At 36.5% G+C, this 19234-nt stretch overlaps 1 protein-coding gene across 6 annotated transcripts in view; it reads right to left on the bottom strand.

The window, feature by feature from the left end:
* The window catches only part of SLC39A10 (solute carrier family 39 member 10), a 118090-nt gene that overhangs the window by 3340 nt on the left and 95516 nt on the right, over positions 1–19234 (bottom strand). For all 6 annotated transcript variants that reach the window (XM_087435514.1, XM_087435517.1, XM_087435515.1 and 3 more), the window contains 5 exons: positions 18129–18317; positions 13726–13846; positions 11562–11930; positions 10309–10389; positions 2931–3121 (listed from right to left, as the gene is read on the bottom strand). In XM_087435514.1, coding sequence (XP_087291640.1) covers positions 2931–3121; positions 10309–10389; positions 11562–11930; positions 13726–13846; positions 18129–18317 — 951 coding nt within the window. The remainder of the gene's footprint in view (positions 1–2930; positions 3122–10308; positions 10390–11561; positions 11931–13725; positions 13847–18128; positions 18318–19234) is intronic.

The raw sequence follows: 19234 nt of genomic DNA, 5'->3' as shown, positions 1-19234 counted from the left end.
TCTCTATGCTCTTAAGCCATTATTTTCCTTCCAATAAAAGACACAGAATGTAGTATATTGAAGCTACCCAGCATAACTACTGCCAAATTATGCATACTGCCTTCATAGTGTACTCTCTTCTCTTAACAGCAATAAAATCTTTAAAATTTGAAAGTTCCTAGTATCTTTAAAGGCATAGTGCATTGCAAAGCTCAAAGTTGAAAGCATAAGCATACATGGTTACATTTAAGAATAATCCATAGTTCAAAGTATAAAACTTAAATCTTTAATTTACCTAAGTAAATAAGATTTGAAAAAATGTATGTGCATTATTATAAGCATAAATTCTTTCCACTCAAACCTAATAAAAATTGTTAAAGAACTGTTACTTCCAATTTTCACTTTCATGAAACATAATTCAAGGTTGCAATGAACATCTACAGAACAATTATATTGATACACTACTCTCTCAGACACCAAGCTTTACTTCAAACAGTATCTTGGTGCTTTTGGGTTTAGGGAGGAGAAATGTGGTGTTAAGTACATAATGCCTGCCTAGGAAGAAATACTTGCGCCTGGGATCTGTGTGCCTGGGCTTTGAACCTGTGAAGCCGGGCTGCCGAAGCAGAGCACGCAGAACTTTAATCACTTAGGCATGGGCTTGCCCCATGGATATAATTTTTTTTTTTTTTTTTGGTGAGAAAGATTAGCCCTGAGCTAACATTCGATGCCAATCCTCCTCGTTTTTGCTGAGGAAGACTGGCCCTGGGCTAACATCCGTGCCCATCTTCCTCCACTTTACATGGGATGCCGCCACAGCATGGCTTGACAAGAGGTGTGTTGGTACATGCCCAGGACCTGTGAAGCCCAGGCCACTGCAGCAGAGCGCGCACTTAACTGCTATGCCACTGGGCCGGCCCCACCATGGACATAATTTTTAAAGCCATTTTTCCACTTGATATTAGAAAATACATAATTTCAGTGTCATTAAAATCCTAAAATATATGTGGATGGTCTGTCTCTCTTTTCATGGACATTTAGGGTATTTCCAATATAATTGTGACATTATAAATACTACTTCAAAGAACTCTTTAATGTGGTTTTATTTTTGTTTGCTTGCTTTGCTTGTTTTATTAGCAATAGTCATTCTAGGTTATTTCCTCAAATACAGTCCCAGGAGTAAACTCACTGGTCAAAGGAATGATGCTATTTATTATTCTGCTTTCTCATATGCCCTTTCCTCTTGCTTCTAATAAACTCTTCTACATTCTTTAAGACTCAACTCAGATTTCCTATTCCAGAAACACTTCCCTAATTTTATTTCCCAATTTTTTAGCCAGCCTTTCTCTGCAATTCCACGAACATGGTGCACCACTCTATATATAACACATATCAAATGAACTGTAATTAATGGCTACTTTTCTTCTTCATTAGACTATAAATCTGTACTGTAAAGACTCTCTCATTCTTTTTACATCTTTAGCCTCCTAGTATAAGAATTAGTACATTCATTCTTCATTCAACTAATTGTAAACACTTCTCCAGCAGTTAGTGAAATATGACAAATGCCTGCCCTCCCGAAACTGACATCCTAGTGGGGCACACAAGGAACTCAGTAAATAAGTAAAATGTTAGTGGACTTAGCAATGTTGTGGTAGATGGTAAATCTGATAAAAACAATCTGCAGAGCTGTCAAGGAGAAAACCAGATGAGGCCAGACTCAGGAGAGAAGAGAATGAAAAAACAAGAAAGGGTGATTTGCTCTAAGAGGGAAGGAGAGTAGCAGGGTGATAGCTAAACGGAAACGGAAGTTAAGAACCGTCCCTCTCTCAACCTTGTCAGAAGAGAGAAGTAACATGAGGTTTAGACGCTAATGGGAATGATCCAGCAGAGAGGGAACAATGAATGATGCGGGAAAGAGAGGGAGAATTTAAGGGAGTGAGCGAGAGGAGATAAGTTCTAGTGGACGATTTGAAGGAGCTGGTCTCAGCTAGAAACATAGACATTTCTTCACAGTAACAGGAAAGAAGGTCAACAGGCATCGACACAGGGAGGTGAGTAGAAATGGTGAGGGGAACTTGCAGAGGCTGTCTTGATGGATGGCTTCCGTGTTCTCCATGAATTAGGAAGCAAGATTATTAGCTGAGCATGGGGGAAGGAAATGAGGTCTAAGAAGAGAGGCGGAAACGGTTACCTTTAGGTACAGAATGTAAATATGTTTTATTTTTTCTTTTTGTTCATATTTTCTAAACTTTCTATAGTAAATAGGCATTATTTCTAACTTTAAAGTTAATAAATCTAAACACTAACAATTAGTTTTATTTTAATTTTACTTTAATATCCTAAATGTTAGGCAGTATATTTATAGAACTAGCAATTTTGTTACTTTTTGTTTTTAACCTGATATTATGTTCACTTTTCTTCCTGGTAGGATCTATCAGATAGTTTCATTTCAAAATTATATAACCTAAATTTTTAATCACAGAATTAAGGAAAATTACATAAATCCCTTAGAATATATACTATTTTCTGCAGAAGACTGGCTTACCTAAGAGGTATAGTATTTCTTTCTTGTCTGCCATAAAGCAAGCTCTAAGAATTATTTTGTTAACAACAACAACAAAACACTTTCATCCCAATATTACAAAATCTTCAAAGTAGTATAATAGTTCTGTAATTATATCTCTAAATACTACTGATGATTACTTTGAATAGTAACATCATTTGGTCAAAAATTTTCAGCATCTCACCTGGTTTCCAAAGAAGGAATCTTCCTATATACTTAAATGTCTTTCCCTAATAGACTATTTAGGATATCATATGTCTTTAAAATGGGTTATATTTTAAAAAATAATTAGTCTTTCAAACCACATCCAAAGATTTCTTCCATTTTTGGAAGTCGCATTCTACTTACAGATTTAGTAGAGCAACAAAAATATAAAATATCTTACCATATCCACCAAGGCTACATAGAGGAACATGCCTGCAGTGATTGCAAAGATCCAAAGAGTGATGTTATTGGCATACTGACCCACAGCGGTGCCTATGAGCATGCCTATGTAAGCCATCATGGCAGAGAGGAGGTTGTATACAATTGCTTGCTTTACAGTCATGCCTGCTTTAAGAAGAACTGCAAAATCACCTGCAGTTAAGACATAATGTGAGAGTTTTAAAACCACAGGATTTTACATACAAATTTAGGAAAAAAAAACAAAATTAAGAATGACATAAAAAAGATGCACCTTTAAGAAGTGAAATTTTATCATGAAAATTTATCTTTTACTTATTAAACCTTAAAACATGCAAAAAGTTGGGTAAGCCTCAAAGGCATGATGCTGAAAGACAGTCTGAAAGGATATATATGATTCCATTTGTCTGATATTCTCAAAAGGACAGAACTACAGTGACGGAGAACATTCAAGGGTCACCAGGGGGCGGGGGTGGGAAAGCGGTGTGACTCAAGGGATGGCATGAGGGGACTGGTCGGGGTGATGGAATTGTTCTGTATTCTGATGGTGGTAGTTACACAAATCTATATACAAGTTAAAATTCAAAGAACTGTACATCAAAAAGCAAGGTCAACTTTCCTGTATAACATGAAATGTAACATTTTTTAAAAAAAAGAAAAATCAAGAAAAACACAATAGAAAAAAAGAGCTTGGTCACTGTGTTTTCTGTGAGCAACAATTAAAGCTCTCCACTCTGATCTCTGCCCTTTCTTCAAAGGGAAACGGCCTAAGTAAGAAAAGAGGTAACAGATTCTCTATGTATACTGTATGCTGTTGACATCTATGTTTTATTTTTTCCAGAAAAAAAAAATCTTAAAATAGAAAAATCCTAAAAATGTAAAAAAGAACAGAGACTTTTCTCACTCTTCTGTCTAAAGTTGGAACACTAGGGGAAAAAAAGGATTAAATATTGCTTAGAGAGATGTTACTAGCAGGACAAAATGCTGCTAAAAATAGTAGTCTTTAAGCTAAAGGGTCAAAAACAATAGTTTCCTAATTATAACAAGCTTTTTGTTTTAGTTACTTAATGTACAAACATCCAATCAGTTATTGAACACTAGTATAGGCAAGGTACTATACAGATTACAGGGGCTTGTTTCTCTTGATCTTACATGACTAAAAATACATGATCTGTTCTTTTTTAACTGTTATGGTTACAAGGTCCTAAAATTTATAACAGATGAGTAGAAGTTAACAACAAAGAAATTAGTGCAAGGCATTATTTTTCCATGTTCCAACAAATCGCTACAAACTAAATACTGCAACATTATTGGGAAAGTTAAGATAACACACCTAAGGAGATTACCTACCAATGGCTTCTAAATCGCCATTCTCCAGTTTCCATCTAATATTATTACCCTCCTTACATCTTTTCCCCTCTGATCCTAAATACTTAATTCTCCTGGTGAGACCTGGATGTAATATCAGCTTTTATCTCTTCTCTCCCCTAGAGTTTTAATCTCCTCTGGCCTTTCTTTCTTGGCTTCCTCTATAGAAAGACTTCCCTAACTTCTTCCTCTACAAATTTCCCCATCATGTTTTCAATAATTCACCCACCAACTGTGCTAAAGGGACCTTTTCATTTATCAGAGAGTTAGGTAATAAAAAACACTTCTATAGTCTCATTTTGTAAGTTATAAAATATAGCGTTTCCTTTTATAATTTTAAAATGGAGTTTTAAAAGAAGGATTATTTAATACTCAATGAACAAAATATCATAGGTACAAACTATGTCAACTTTGATGCCTTCCCTGATATTAATGGATAGCAAGATGATTTATTTCATCCCTGAATAACAATCACACAGCATGAATTAACTAATCAAGATTCAAGATGAGGGCCGGCCCCGTGGCTTAGCGGTTAAGTGCGCGCGCTCCGCTGCTGGCGGCCCAGGTTTGGATCCCGGGCGTGCACCGACGCAACCGCTTCTCTGGCCATGCTGAGGCTGTGTCCCACATACAGCAACTAGAAGGATGTGCAACTATGACATACAACTATCTACTGGGGCTTTGGGGGAAAAATAAATAAATAAATAAATTTAAAAAAAAAGATTCAAGATGAACTATTTTTAGCTAATACTTTTTAAAACTGAGGCATAACTTACATACACAATTTCCTTTTTTTTGGATATAGATTTCTATGCGTTTTGACAAAAGTACATACCATGTAGCCATAACCACCATCAAACTTTAGAACTATTTCATTATACCTGCCTCCGAAACTTCCTCAGGGCCCTCCCTCCTAGGCAACCAGTGATCTGCTTTCTGTCCCTAGTTGTGTCTTTTCCAGAACATCATATAAATGGAATCAAACAGTATGGAGCCTTTTGAGTCTTGAGTTTTTTCACTTAGTATAATGTGTGTAAGATTCATCCCTGTTACAGTTGTATCAGAAAGTCACTGCTTTTTACTGCTAAGTAATATTCCATAGATTAACCAGTCTATTTACCCATTCATCAGCTAAACGACATTTAGGTTATTTCCAGTTTTTGGCAATTATGAATAAAGCCACTGTACACATCCATAAACAGGATTTTGTGTCAACATTAAGTTTTCATTTCTTTTGTATAGATATCTATAAGTGGGATTTCTGGGTCATATAGTTAAATCTTTTGTCAGATAAATATCTTCCAAATATTTTTTCCCAGCCTACCGCTGGCCTCTTCATTCTTTTAAGTGTCTTTTGTGTAGAGTTTTTAATTTTTATGAAATCCATTTTATTACTTTTTTCCTTAATGGATCATGCTTTTGGTGTTGTACCTAAGAACACTTTGCCTAATCCAAAAGCACAAAGATTTTCTTCTAAGTCTTATATTTTAAAATTGTTCATTTAGATCAATGATCCATTTTGGGTTAGTTTCTAAGTTTTTTGTTTTTTTTTTTTTACAAGTAGATATTCAATTATTACAGCAATATTTGTTGAAAAAATTATCCTTTCTACATGGAATTTCCTTTGCATTTTTGTTGAAAATAAGTTCTCATATATGTGAGGACTCTGTACTGTTCCACTGATTTATGTGTCTCTTCTCTCACCAATATAAACTGTTTTGATTACTGTGGCCTTACAGTAAGCCTTACAATCAACTTTGTTGTCCTTTTTCAAAAATTCTGCTGGCTATTCAAGTTCCTTTCCCTTTCCATATTAAATTTTGAAAAAGCTCATTTGTCTTCCAAAAAACCTGTTGGGATTGTCACTGGGAATGAATTAAATCTATAGGGAGATTTAGTATCTTAAAAATACTGAGTCTTCTGGTCCATGAACCTGCTACAACTCTTCATTTAAGTCTCCTTTGATTTCTTCTGTTGGTGATTTGTAGTTTTTCAGTATACAGATTCTACATATATTTTGTTAGATTTAACCAAAGTATTTCATGGTTTTTGGTGTTATTGTAGATAGTACTTCTCAAAGGTATCTGCCTATTTTTCTCCCTTTTTCTCTACCTCCCTTCTCAGTAAGAACCTGTATAAACATTTGAAAAATAAATCAAAGAATACCCAAAGTTGGGATTTATACCAAACAAGCAAATCTATTCATCTTTTGATAAATCAATATTCTTTCCTTTCTGCTGACAAAGGATATCTATCACTAGTACAATGAATGAGGTGTGCCTGCCAAAGCTGTTAAATTAATGTGATCCAATGCTATAGTACATGAACATCTGCTAACATCCACTACTGACATTTTCTTAAACAAGTATGTATTTTAAGGTTCTTTATTTTTGCCTTAAATAAAATGCCATGTATACACAGGTATAATATATACAGTGAGTGTTTAATTGTCCCTGGACAATTTAGCACCCTATGGAAATCTTAGTTTGAATTTCTATTTAACCCTTAATATACATGAAAGGAAACAATAGACAGTATTATAGCCTCTCCAAGCTGAGTCTTAATGATATGGCTACATTTATTTATTAAAATGTTATTTCCCTGAAGTTGAACCACATTATTTAATCTCAAGAACAGAGTTTGGATTATCTGCCCTTCTGGATTATCCCCAACCTCATTTGGTTTTCTTATACATTATTTTTCAAATGTTTATACAGTTCCTTATTGAAGGAGGGTGGGAAAAAGTGGAGAAAATACAACAGAGTAATATTGTAACTTACTTAAATTCAGCTATGCAAGTTTGGCAAAAACAAAAATGAGAAAGTAGTAATAATTCAGGCAATGTCACCATTACCACACCCCAGAGCAAACATGAACATGAGATATGAGTTTTCTATTTCCTCAGATGGTTTTAATTTCTGCAAGCCTCTTAGAGTGAATCTCCCTGGGCTGTATATTGTTCTAAGGTTTGAAAGTACACATTTTTTCATATCATGTTTCTAAACACAAACAAAACCTCCACCTGCTACACCATTAGAGAAACAGTCATTTGTTCAGAAGAACACCTAAACTTGGAACTACTGACTGACTGAGGTCAGTCTTCAGAGCACTGCAATGTAATTGACATACATCTCTTTCCCCTAAGGGAATGACTTTAGTATAGAAATCTCAGAATCGTTTTAAGAATTCACAATGAAAAATTTAACTAGGACAAAACAGGTTTTAGATCAAATAAATTATCCTGGACTATGACGTATCACGCTGCTTTGCCAACATCTTAACCTATTAAGCAGGGAGAGGATTTCTCCCCTGTCCACCTGCCAAGGCTTCTGTCTCAGCCTCTAGAGGACTGGTTTCCTCCTTTCTTGCCTGAGAGTTCTGAGGAAGAAGCAGTGTTGATGGATGAGAGACAGGGCCAAAGCCTTTTCTGTCGCCTCCAGGGGAGGAAGCAGGGTCATTTCTTTATGCTCCTTCTTCCTTAGCAGCCTCGGCAGTTTGACTATGGGGCAGTTTATGTCAATTTAGCACTGGGCGCTGGGGGGATGAGGAGACCCAATCCCCAGATTGGGGATTGACTGAGATGTGGGGAGACCACATTTTCATAAGGTGTCACTCCTTTCCTTCCGGCTAAGTTCAATATTAGACTGTTGTTTCTTCTCACAGCAGTAGTAACATCTCAACCTCTGCTTTGTGGGGTAAAACAGGTAGAGATTTGGGCACTGGGTGTCTACGGCTGACCTAGCCGTTAAGATATATAGTGTGTTTGTTTTACATGTGGCTATCGTTCCTCGTGTGTTATTCCTTCCAAGAGAAACCACAGAGAGAGAAAAGAGTAAGTGGTAGGAAGGCAACTATCCCTAATCTCCAAACTCCCTGCTGTCAATTCCTGCCCAAGTGGATCCTTGGGGGTTGGGACAATTTAGTAAAACCACACTTAATCATGAAGTGGCCTGACATAACTCCATTTAGGGGGTAGTGGGTGGGTAGGAAGAGAAGTCGGAGATTTTCCTAGTATACTGTGGATATGTGTGTGACCATCCAAGTCTATTACTAAGCAAGCTCAAAAAAAAAAAAAGTGAGGGCGTGCCCGGTGGCGTGGCAGTTGAGTTCGCGTGTCCTGCTTCAGCGGCCTGAGATTTGCTGGTTTGGATCCTGGGCGTGGACCTAGTCACCGCTCATCAAGCCATGCTGAGGCAGCGTCCCACACAGAAGAGCTACAAGTCTACAACTATGATATACAACTATGTACTGGGGCTTTGGGGAGAAAAAAGAAAAAGAGGAAGATTGGCAATAGATGTTAGCTCAGGGCCAATCTGCCTCGAAAAAAAAAAAGTGGAAGGTTAAAACTATGAGGTAATATGTTAGTCATGTATAAAAACTGACAGAAAGCCTTGATTTGTATTGCTATGGAACTGCAAGGAAGTATTGGCAGATCATTCTCTAACACAGGAAAGTAGTTAGAGAAGGGTATAAGATATAGTATCTGCACACAAAGAACCTACATTTTAAGAAAGAGGACATCTAAAATGCAAATATACTAAGCACCAAAAGAAGGACCTCGAGAAAGTAAGTGATAAAGTTGAGAGGCAAGAGTACTCCAAGGCATGGGTACTGGAGGACAGGACTGAAGTTGGAGAAAGACTCTTCACATGACACCCTAGGGACAGAGGTAGTGGGACGAGCCAAGTAGGAGGATGGTTATAGCAAAGAAACAGGTCCAGGCACCCCCAGCGTCTGGTGACTTGTGTTTGGGTGAAATGGAAAACATGTAACAACAAGGACAGCGAGCGAGGCTGAAAAGGCAAGCAGAAGCCAGAGCGCACGTCACTGAAAGCACGACTAATGATTCTCAGCCTTTACTTCATGTTAGGAAAGCCACTAAAAGATTTTAATGACATAAGCAAGTCACATTTAAGAAGACATACCTGGCAATAAGGTATATGAGGTGGACTGGAATGGAATGAAACTAGACATATAAACACTATGGAAATTGTCCAAGCAAAAGACAACGAAGGCAATGAAGATCTGGTCTGGGTAAAGGATTATGGGGCACCAACAAGACAGAAGACTATATGCTCAAGGTTGGCAAGTTACCAAAACTACAAGAAATCAAGCCCTAAAGAATCAGCACCAAGTAAGCACTAACAGATTTTTCTGCTTTCTGTGAGCAGTTAATAATTTTCTAAGGAAATTATATGAATAACTCCTATTCAAAGTAAGTAAGGCTACTACCAATCAAGACAATTAAACACAGTCAAATGATAAATAGACAGATAAATTTAAGAAAAGTATTAAATTAGAGGACGTGAAGAAATTCTTTGGATACTCAAAAGATGGAGTTAGTTTTTTTTCTTTTTTTTTTTAATTTTATTTATTTATTTTTTTCCCCCAAAGCCCCAGTAGATAGTTGTATGTCATAGATGCACATCCTTCTAGTTGCTGTATGTGGGACACGGCCTCAGCACGGCCAGAGAAGCGGTGCGTGGGTGCGCGCCCGAGATTCGAACTCGGGCCGCCAGGAGCGGAGCACGCGCACTTAACCACTAAGCCACGGGGCTGGCCCCAGGAGTTAGTTTTTTTCTTTCAAATTAATGCCATTTCCACATCCCTCAGATATTTTCTATGTGAACGCATGTTCACATCTTTTACTTCTGTTTTTCAATTTAGAGAAGAAAACCAAAACACACGAAGACAAACTAACTCATGGTAATCTGGATGGAGTTTAAAAACATAATGATTAGTAACATAAGGTAAGAAACAGAATAGGATGTAACACAATATTGTTTACATAAATTAAAAATACATACATATAAAACAATACACATTTTTTTAGGAGCATATAACAAAAATTATACAATAAATAAGAGAATGATGATTTTATACTTGCCATCAGTCATTTTTTATGTTTTAACATTTCTAAAATTTGCTTGCATTTATAATTGAAGAGGTCTGAAATTTGATGGAATCTGGTATAATTGTTAAGGCGATATTACCTAATTCATGTGGCAGCTCATGACAGAAGACAGCAATAGAAGTACTGATTCCTCCCGTCAGTCCAGCACTGAAAGCTGCTCCTGAGGTGGGGAAAAAACCAAGTAACGTTTATTGAGCTCCTGTTTTCCCATTTTCATTAATAACTACAGGTGCTGTTTCTTTTGCCTATGTAAATTAATTCCATAATCTATGAGTGACTTATCTTACACACTATAGTTTTTGGACGTGTAGCGAGGTACAATAGGTGTGTGACAAGAGAAGGAGCTACTTGGTGACAGAAATATCCCTATTGAATTAAATTCTCTATTTGTGTAGCCTTCTCACTCACTGACAGCTTGGGAGCAGTAGGTTCTCAGTGTTTCAATCTCTGAGTGGTAGTCTGATGCTCAATTTTAAGTCACATAAGGCCATGATTGCGCTTACTCTCTCATATTAATATTTAGAGATATTTAAATAGCTGGAATCCTTATCCAAATTTTTCTGAGTCTAGAGCATAAATGGTACAAAGTATTATTTGTCTGATGGTCTTGAGGACTGAGATCAGAGGTATAAATGCATCTGATTCTACTAGTAAAATTCTTTATTCTTTAACATTAACAGTCCCTGTGGATTCAAAAATACGGTCTCTCCCTTCTGAAAAAAACCAAAGCCTACTTCTGAGTGATTATTTAACAGGGTCTGGATCTCAAAGAAAATCATGTATTGGTCACATTTAAGGTTCTCCTAAACTGGTAATATCAGTTTACATTAGTAAGATTCTAATATATTTGAATTTGGTACAATGAATTTTGTAAAATTTTTCTTCACCTTTTCAAAGATGTAAAAAAACTATTAAACCCAAGATTGAAATAAATTTGTTCTCATTCAGGGATGTGTAAATGTATTTGAAAATATGTTATGATAGCTTTTTCAATATGGTGACTATGCCTTGAATAAGAAATCAGGTTATTAAAGAAGTATAATATACTTCTTTAGTATGTAAAATGTATTTAATATGTAAAAGTATATTATAAATTTGTTTACATGTTCAAAGAAAAACCCACTGAAATTATACCTTTCCCAAATAAACCTATCAAAAATATTAACATAGTCTTTGCATAAACCAAATAACAGGAGTAATATATAATAGTATATTTGTTAAACTCCAGATTTTAATCTTATGTATTATAATTCATAAAATTAGTACTAAATAGTGAAAGAAGGAAAATGGTCTTAAAGAGCAAATGATAACTCAAGTTTCAAGTCCACTCACCAATTGCTAACCCATCACTGAAGTTGTGGATGCCATCCCCCATGATGACCATCCAAGCTATATTAGCTATTCCCGTTTCTTTCAGATCTGATCCAGAGTGGCAGGGGCCGTGTGAGTGATGAGAATGTTTGTGGTGCCACTGATGGTTGTGTTTCCTCAGCACGGTTTTACTCTCGTCATGGTGGTTATGTGCAGCAGCGTGGAGGTCATGCTCGTGAACGGTATGTAATCCATCACTGTGAGAATGGTCCATGATTTTCTCATCTTCTATACAAAGATAATTTTTAGGAGGGGATTCTTGTTGGCCTTCTAAATCTGTCAGTTCGGTTTCATTAAGCCGATCTTCAGAAACAACCGAGTCATCAGTTCCTATATTTATAATAGCAAAGGATATGCTTTATCAATAAGTAAATGCATACATATTTGCTAATTTAAACCCAGGCAGAATAGAAGTGTAATGAACTTTTTTTTTTTTTTGGTGAGGAAGATCAGCCCTGAGCTAACATCTGCCAATCCTCCTCTTTTTTCGCTGAGGAAGACGGGCCCTGGGCTAACATCCATGCCCCATCTTCCTCTACTTTATATGGGACGCCGCCACAGCATGGCTCGACAAGTGGTGCGTCGGTGCGCGCCCGGGATCCGAACCTGTGAATCCCGGGCCGCCGCAGCAGAGCGCGCGCACTTAACCTCTTGCGCCACCAGGCCGGCCCCACGAACGTTTCTTAAGTGAATGTCTTTTAAAATTCCTAAGTAAATAAATATATAAAAACCAATAAATATGTGCATGCACACAAACAAAACAAACTGGGGTTTTGAGGGTCCAAAAGATGAACCAGATGAGGTAAGTGGGAGGGAACTGAAATCAATAGCAGGCAAAGTGAGGAGAAAAATTGGCAAGCATGAAGGGATTGAACTCAAGGACCACATCACGGACAGCTGGTGAAAATCAGTTACTGTAGCATTTACAGGATAACAAAATAAACCCCTAATTTTTCAGAGAAAGAAGGAACCTTAAAGTTTACCCACTCTAAGCTTCTCTCTTAAGAAAACAAAGACAAAATTCAAATAACTTGCATCTTCTAAAGCCCCACCTATCTGATAAGTGATAACAGCATCTGATAATTTGTGGGGTTTTTTTTTTTTTTTTTTGCTGAGAAAGATTAGCCTTGAGCTAACATTTGTGCCAATCTTCTCTATTTTTTTTTTTTTTTGGGTGATGAAGATTGGCCCTGAGCAAACATCTGCTGCCAATCCTCCTCTTTTTGCTTAAGGAAGACTGCTGCTGAGCTAACATCCATGGCAATCTTCCTCCACTTTGCACGTGGGACGCCACCACAGCATGGCTTTGATGAGTGGTGAGTAGGTCTGTGCCCAGGATCCAAATCTGTGAACCCCGGGCCGCTGAAGTGGAGTGTGCAAACTTAACCACTACACCACAGGGCCGGCCCTAGTAAGTTGTTTTTAATTTTATTTTTTTAATTAAGGTTGGCTTCTCACCTAGTTTTCAAAAGCTATTTATTATGTAAGAAAGATCCTAATACTTCCCAAATCGTATTTTGGGGCAGAGTCTATAGTTAAGAGTCCAAGCTGCCCCTTTTCTGCAAAAAATCATTGGTACACTCAGGGGAAACACAAGTTCAAACAGAAAGGGGGAAAATTAGGTTAAAACATTTGTTATGTTTCCCTAAAAATTGTAAGCTACCTCATTACACCTATCAAGCAACAGAATAGATGGATGGATGAGTGGAGATTTTAAGTACAGAGACCATTCTCCTTGAAGTACAAAGGCCAATTCTCCTTTTTCCATATGAAACCAATCACACATGGAGGGCACAGAGACTGCATTGCCAAGAAATAAAACTAACACTAACCCACCACTTACAAAGCCTTTTTTGTTTGTTCATTTTTTTTTTTCCTGTAAAGTAAAAGTGCAATATGTTCTTTGCCCTGTATATAATTGGTCTCACATTCCAGTATGAATAAGGCTGAAATTAATAAAAACACTAACAAATAAAATCACAATTAAGATGCACTCACATTTAAGGAAATACAAGTTAGAAACTAATATTAGGGAAGCCACAAAGACAAGAAATTTCAAACAACACAGGCAATATTACAATTTTTTTGTTTTAAAAGTTTCTCTCTAGTCAGAACTGTTGTCTACCGGCAAGAGGCTTGAGCTGGAGCCAGTCAGCATCTGGTGTATTATTTAACTTATGATCTGAAAGCTTCCTTCCAATAGCCGATTCTTCTGTGTTCTGCTTCTTAAACCACTTCTGTTTTCCCTGAAAAAAATATCTGGTATCAGTATCAAATTTGCAGCCACAATTAGCAACAATATTCACTTGTTAACATCTATGGGGATAACTGGTAGTAACTTTATATATAAGTTATTTAGAAAAGGAATGAGGAAAAAATGTTTGTAAGTTAACCAAGGGGTCTAACCAGATGAAAAATCCAATGAAATTTGTATGTTGTTTTTTTTGAATACTCAACTAAAAAGTTCAATTCATCTACTTCAAAGAATACACTATACTTTATTATTATACGCAACCCAAATGAAATGTGTGAAATATATGTAATATCTCTCATTTAATAGTGTGTGGAGATAGGAAGTTGCAAAAAACTAAAGCTTATTCCTTTGAGTTTCATTCTGTGTTTAATGCAATCTCACATTTCCCTACATCAGACATAATGGATAGAGTCAAACTTGAGTTAAAATCCCAAATGTGCAGTTTAATATGAGACTTGCACAAGTTTGTTAAATTTATTGAACATAAGAATACTCATCTGTAAAATGAAAATGGTAAATTCTTATGAGGATTAAATGAAGTGATGTATGAAAATGACCTGTCAGTAACTGACTCTTAACAGCTTTGCAAATAAAGACAAGTTTTCTTTCTCATCTAATCTGTCCTCAATTACTAATAAATTCTAATTATTGTGTATTTCATTGTTTAAGTTTGAATTTTTTTATCTTACCTCTTAATAGTTCTGCTTTCTTCTCTTATCAGCGTAACTACCACTAACAACTCTTCTAACTTAAAATTTCTACTTCTAATCTATGTTAATTTAAGAGATCAAATAATCAAGTATGTTAGAACAGTGTGCAAGTAAAAGTCAGCATTCTCTGGAAGAGGGTTACTGACGGGCAGAGCATCTTCTAGCTATCGGCTGTGAACTACGTTTCGGATGTCTAAGTCCTCTAACTGCTGCGTAAATCAGCTTGCCCTGGCAGTTGAGTGCGCAGTCGAGTCTCCAAAGATGGCCGGCCACCTTCCATTTCTTCCCTCCCTGTCTGAGCCTTCTTCTCCACCCTTAAGGAGGTGGAGTCTATCCCCTGCCCCTGAATTTTGGGGGCCTTCTGACTTGCTTTGACCAACAGAATGCAAGAGAAGTGATGCTGTACCAATTCTGGAACTAAACTGAAAGAGGCCTGGCACCTTCTGCTTTTCCTCAGGAAAGCTAGCTACTATGCTATGAAGAAGCTCAGTCTAGACTCGGAGGAGAGGCTGTGTGGAGGATTACCAAGATGCAGGCGTAGAGTGAAGCATTCTTGGACCTTCCAGCCCTGCCCTGCCCAGGCCATCTCATGCCAGCTGGGTGTGAATGTAGGAGAGTGAGTGACTCTAGCTGATGCCAAGTGGAGCAAAAGAACCGCCCAGCTGAATCCCGCCTAAATTACTGACAGAATTAAGAGAGAGAATTAATTGTTGTTGTAAGCCATTAAGTTTTGGGTTGTTCTGCTTGAATATGAATAGCAATAGATAACGCAAACTAGGGAAATAGAAAATGTTCAAAAGAAAGTAATATGGAGACATCCTAAAAAGAAGAAAAGAAACAGCAGTCATGAGTTAAAGAAGAAGGAAAAAAGTCAATGAGACAGATATACAAAGTAAAGAAGAAAATGCGAACACCAGCTGGGATTTTGTTTAGTTGCTTTGGTTCTGATTGTCCACTTTCCTAAGAACTTGCTAAATCTTACCCTCAAAGCCCCAGCTTGCTGAAGCCAGTCAGCATCTGGTGTATTATTTAACTTATGTTCTGAAAGCTTCCTTCCAATAGTTGATTCTTCTATGCAGACAGTCAAATGTCTGTTATATTCAATTATCACTAATTCCCTTTTTTCAAAAAATGCATTATACTTTTTCATCTTAGGTTACTTATTGTCCTATCTGTCGTAGAGGAGATACACTAATGTATCTGCCAAGATTCCTTTCTTTGATACATCTGAAGAATTCCTTACTATTAGATTTAGAGTACTCCTCTGCCAAAGGGGTTCCTTTCAGTTTGTTACTTCCCACAATTTCAAATTTACAAAAAAGCTGCCATGTTTTGGGGACTCTATTCTCCTACATTAGCTTACTTTACAAAAATAAATGGGTTTAATTTTGCCAGTAAATTTAGGTTTAAAATGAGATTAAGATTAAATTATAAAAAACAGAAAACTTGTTTATTTTGCATTATCTCTTGAAGGACTACATTTTATACTTATCTGTAAATTATACAGTCCCTAATATTTTGCACATATTAAATACTTAGGGGCCGGCCCCGTGGCATAGCAGTTAAGCGCGCCTGCTCTGCTGCTGGTGGCCCAGGTTCGCATCCCAGGCGCGCACCGATGCACTGCTTGTCAGGCCATGCTGTGGCGGCGTCCCATATGAAGTAGAGGAAGATGGGCATGGATGTTAGCCCAGGGCCAGTCTTCCTCAGCAAAAAGAGGAAGATTGGCATGGATGTTAGCTCAGAGCTGATCTTCCTCACCAAAAAAAAAAAAAAAAAACCCTTAATATTTGCTGCTTCAATGTTAGCAAGTGCACACAATTGAAGAAAATTAGGGCTTCACAGGAATTCCAAAACTTCTTTATAAACTTTGCAATATGTAATTGTGTTCTAAATTAGGCACTCCCAGAGATGTACTCTAAATTCTTGTATTTCTTTCATGTAATCAACTCTGAAGTCTTCTTATTGACTTTCTCATTTAAATAATTCTCTTCATCACGTCTCTTCCCCATTCTGTACACCATGACTCCAGCTCAAACCCCCACCACCTCTTGTAAGTTACTCTGCAGTAATCTCCTTCACCAACTCATTTCTCTCCAGCCACTTTTACTTTGGCATCCCTCCCACTATATTCTACTCTTCACCCATCCACAAGACCTTCCACATGACCCTTCAAAAACCAAATGCTGTTAGATCTCTTTCTCTTTTCTCTAAGTTGATCCTTCCCAGGTCCTTTTAGCATTCCTCAGAGAATAATTCACTAGCCATACCATCTTGATACCCCTTCTTTGGAGGCAATTAAATATGATGATGTCCTACTAAAATATGGCAATTAAAATTAAATACACTATTTGGAATATGATATGAAAATACAAATGAGAAGTAGGATTTATTTCCCACAGATTTAGATAGCATGGAAATCATGGGGAATGAGTCATAGCCTCACAGATAGTTTGTGGCTGTGCAAAAACTAGAATCACTCCCCCTGAATTCCAGTTCAGAGCTCTGTTCTAAACCTTATTTTGTCTCAAGAGGATATATACAAAACACATACATATATAAACAAAATATATACACAAAGATAGCATAAAAGTTGTAGCATCAGAGTGGACTGTATATGTTATGATCATGACTCCCAGTGTTCTTGAGGAAAAATAAAAGATTCTTTCTTCTTTGAATATTTGCAGTTAGCTAACACAATGTGAGAATTTTCTAACTCTTTTTTATGGAAAGCTTTCTAAAAATCTTTAGATTTACTTACTCAGAGAGAATATGCTGAAGATTATCAGCGTTAGTATCACAAACACGTTAGTGAGATGTATTCAAGATAGAGCTTTAGAGCCAACATGAACCAGTGTGAACAGGGGAGGGTGTCAATCACAGTGAATGGCAGTGGCCCTGAACTTAGTTTCTTGGGGGAAAGATTCTTTTAGATATTTGTCTTATTCTCACAAATGTGACTTGAAATACAAATGTTCATGACAAGCAGTTTAATCAATAGTCCAAGCATCATCCCCGAGTGGTTCGTTATTCTTGAGATGAATCACCATTTCCTTCGTTTCATTGTATTTTCTTCCTACAAAGCCCCCTGAATCTAAATTCTTCTTACCTCTAGAACTTCTACCATTGGCAAGGCATTTCTGATAAAGAAATGTGTTGTGTTAAAACGTTTTCATTAAAAAATAGGACAATGAAAGCCACTTATACTTGAAAGTATTACCTAAGAAGACTGATGAGACTTGCTTCTATTTATACATTTTTTCATTTTTATAATAAGCTCAAATTGGCCAATAGCTTTTTCTATCCTATTTAAGTCAATTAGATAAGATGCAACACAAATTAAATGAAACTGATATATCTGGATTATAAATGCCATAATAAATGTAATGACCAAAAAAAGGCAAAGATCGAAGTTGGTTTTCCCTCCAAAGATAATCTGTTAAAAGATAGAGATGTAATACATACCAACACCATAATTAAGAAAAGCACATGGCCAGAAAACGATGGTTTCTGCTTTGAGTTTTACATCTCAGAAAATGAAATAAACAATGAAAAGATACTTACTCTTTGCTGTTTGTAGTGCTTAAACATTCTAATGCAGTGTTCAATGATAAATAACAAGTAAATGCCTCCTAGAGCAACAAGTCCTTTCAATACAGCATCATATTCCTCCAAAAACTTCTTAGATTCATGTCCATGAGAATGTCCATGCCCATGTGCATGCTGATGACTGTGATCATGTCCACCCTGAGACTATTAATAATAAAAAGAAAAACTTCTAAACAAGTAATTAAAATGCTATTTTAAATTTTGAGATTATAATCTCCTAGAGGACACAGAAAAAATACCTTTCAGTTTTTAAAGTGCTCCCCTAAATATTATTTCACTTAAATATATGTAGTCTTCCATGTAATTTTGCTACAATCAGTGGCCTGGAAAGTACTGCATTTCAGGGTAACTCTAAAACAAGACCACAAATTCAAATACCTATATGGGTTAAGATATATACTATAGCGAGAGAATCAAGCCAGCAGTAAGAAAACAGGGAGTGATAGGTCCTTTGTAAACTGAAGTGAACATGATCCAGATAAATGCCTAATATTTAGTAAAAATAAAACAAACTACTTCACCAGCAGGTCACCACTTGTGACTCCCCGTAATCTGATTTTTTCTTAAACTGATTATATTTTTATAATATTTTTCTCTTATAAATTATTTCAAAGAAGTATGAGATGCTACCTCTGCACTTACTGTGGAACATTAGTCAAAGTGTATACTTAAATGTGTTTAATTTTCTACATTTTAAAGCTTTGCAAAAAATAAATGTATGTACAGAAATAAAGCTATTTTTTAATTGTGAAATGTACAAGTTTCACAATATTAACCTTAGAGAACTTAAAAGTTAGAGAATTAGGCTTAAATATTTTCCTTTCTGGTAACATGTATTTGTATTTTTTCCCATTTGCTAGTGGTCAAGAGAATAAGTTTCTAAACCTCTCAAAGGAGTGAAGACCATTCAAAAAGGTAGTGACTTTATTCAATTAACACTTAAGAAAAACATAAGTTAAACAGCACTTAAACATTGTTGTCACTTCAACTGTCCTTATCAGGCCCAGTTCTGAAACAGACTGTTGCTACTCCTCATGGCTGACAGAAAGGGCAAGCAAGGG

This window comes from Ceratotherium simum, chromosome 9, assembly GCF_057802395.1.
Source record: "Ceratotherium simum simum isolate JZ-2026a chromosome 9, ASM5780239v1, whole genome shotgun sequence".
NCBI classification, from domain to species: domain Eukaryota; kingdom Metazoa; phylum Chordata; class Mammalia; order Perissodactyla; family Rhinocerotidae; genus Ceratotherium; species Ceratotherium simum.
Note: the sequence above shows the minus strand (reverse complement) of the source record. Positions and strands in the feature narration are given on the sequence as shown.